Source organism: Alosa alosa, chromosome 7 (genome assembly GCF_017589495.1).
Source record: "Alosa alosa isolate M-15738 ecotype Scorff River chromosome 7, AALO_Geno_1.1, whole genome shotgun sequence".
NCBI lineage: Eukaryota > Metazoa > Chordata > Actinopteri > Clupeiformes > Clupeidae > Alosa > Alosa alosa.
The window spans coordinates 25752098-25754597 of record NC_063195.1 but is presented as its reverse complement, the minus strand read 5'-3'; the positions used below and the strand labels follow the sequence as shown (position 1 = coordinate 25754597).

Below are 2500 nucleotides of genomic sequence, written 5' to 3'. Positions count from 1 at the left end.
CTACTACTATCCTACTACCACTACTACTACTATTATTACCACTGCTACTACTACTCTTACTATTACCACTACTACTACTACTACTACTACTACTACTACTACTAGGACTACTAGGACTACTATTATAATCACAACATATAGAATGGAGACTTCCAAGTCATCTAAAAGGTTTGAGAAGAGATATGAAATAGCATTGGCCTTAAACACTGTGCATGATTGGAAGCACATCTTTACCCCATGCTGTGAGGGAGTGATAGGTAAAACTACATAGACAGAGAGAGATAAAGAGATAAAGAGAGAGAGAGGGGGAGGGCAAAGAGAAGAGAGAGCATGGCAAAGGAATATACATTTAACCTTCACCACACTAACTGTAAGTGACATCTGGTACCTAAAGGGAGTTGTGCTTCAATAGTGGTCAGGAGATATTTGGAGTAGGAGTTCATTAAGGCAGAGAAAAGAAACTGCCACTAGACATTTTGTTTGAATGAGAGGGACCATTCAGGTGCAAGTCTACATGTCTGATAGTCCTTACTCTAATTCTCTGCAAATGCAAGCATTAGAAATATTTGCCCAACTACTTGTAAATATATGCAGCCATTCAATGGATATTGCATACTATAATACATGACTTGATTACTGCTGTGATTTACTATAGAGATATTCACTTTGTGTGTCCAATAGAAGTGCAGCTCATCGGAGAGCAGTTGGTAAATGATAACAACACCTGGATTTATCAAGTGGGATTATCAATTTGGATCACTGGTTTAGCACATAATGAGAGTTTTTACACCAGCGGGAAGGCTTCATATAAACCCTACAAGAAGGGTTCAGATTGAAGACATTTCCAATGTTGTGGTCAACGACTATGTGCCATATATACTGTACTGTATCAGAGCATTCCAAAGACCTGTTCCTTGGAACCCCAAGCACTGTCTCGTTTAGGTATTCCCCTGCTCTTGACGAGACAAGCATGCCTGATATAGTTCTTCTTCAAGACTTGATGATATCATAACAACCCAATGAATTCTATTTGAAGTTCTAGAGCAGGAAGAGACCTAAAGTGTGGCCTATTCCCCAGAAGCAGGCTTGCAAAATGCTCATTTAGTGGTTTACAACACTTTACTACAGTTTTCTACAGTTTACTACGGTCTACTGCAGACTCAGCCACTAGCATGCAAAAGGACGACTACAGTGGCTACTACGCGCTACTGTGATAGTGCCATTCCTCTACAGTCCACATGCACCCAGTCTTCAATGTTACTGTGAGTGGACTCCCCTTCCAGAAACGGACAGGTCATCTAAGACTTTGAATCTCCTCGAGTGTGAGACTGCATTTGTGACACGCCAACAGAGTTCAACTCTTTTTTTTTTTTTTTTTTTTTCAGAGGTCAAATCCAGGAGACCTGGTCTTTTCAGGAACAGGGAGCTGTGTCGGGACTACGGTCCAGCGAAAAAGGGTGAGAGGGACGACAGAGGGGAAACCCTGGCAGGTGTCTTCACTGTTAAACCTGAAGTGTTGAAAGCTCCAGTCCTCCGAAGAACTATACAAAATACCCTGACCAATAACTTTAAGTCAACTGAGGTCATACATGTAAGCATCCATTAGATGCTAGTATTATATAATTATTAAACAGTTCCTTAACTGTTGCCAACGTTTTTGATGATAAGCTTAACTTCATCATCAGACTTGATCATATCAGATGTTAAAAAAACAGCAGATGGAAATAAACTTTTTGAATTGAGACAAAAAATATATTAGGGTGTCTAGAGTCATAGCTTCTTTCATAGAGTTGTGCACATATCTTATGAATATCATATTAATATGAAGTGTAGTAGGGACCTGAGCTCTTGTGACTAAATTGGCTTTTGTCCCTCCCAGCCCTCGCTGGACACATCAAGTGTTGCCACGGTAACCATGACCCCCTCACCCACCCACCTGAGGACAATACCGTAATACCATCATCATAATCTGTCTCAATGATGCGATGAGATCCTGAGACACACACACACACACACACATTGGATCATAATTTTCACAAACACATACAGTAAACAATGTTAATCAGAAATTGTAATTTGGATGAATGTGTGGGCGCACGCACACACACACACACACACACACACACACACACACACACACACACACAATTTTATTCATACTTAAAGATGGAACCTTTGCACATTGCTACTTGGTCTTTTAAATATTTTTGACACACATCAATTTCACTTTCTCTCTTACCAGTACTCTCTTTTTCTCATACACATGCGCGTGCACACACACACACACACACACACACACACACACACACACACACACACACACACACACACACACACACACACACACAGACACAAGCACACACACTCACTCTGAAGCTTCTTCTCCCCGTGTGTGTGTCTGCGGGGCATGTAGGGTGAGGGTTGAGGCAGGGGTATGGAGGACATGTCGTGGGACTGCAGCTTGTACCAGTGAGGCTGGTCATCCAGCAGGGCCGTCTCC

At 41.7% G+C, this 2500-nt stretch overlaps 1 protein-coding gene across 1 annotated transcript in view; it reads right to left on the bottom strand.

The window, feature by feature from the left end:
* The window catches only part of rims1b (regulating synaptic membrane exocytosis 1b), a 41600-nt gene that overhangs the window by 22817 nt on the left and 16283 nt on the right, over positions 1 to 2500 (bottom strand). The window contains 2 exon segments of the mRNA XM_048247298.1: positions 1937 to 1993; positions 2370 to 2500. The exon segment at positions 2370 to 2500 is cut by the window's right edge and continues 14 nt beyond it. Of these exon segments, the coding sequence (XP_048103255.1) occupies positions 1937 to 1993; positions 2370 to 2500 (188 nt within the window).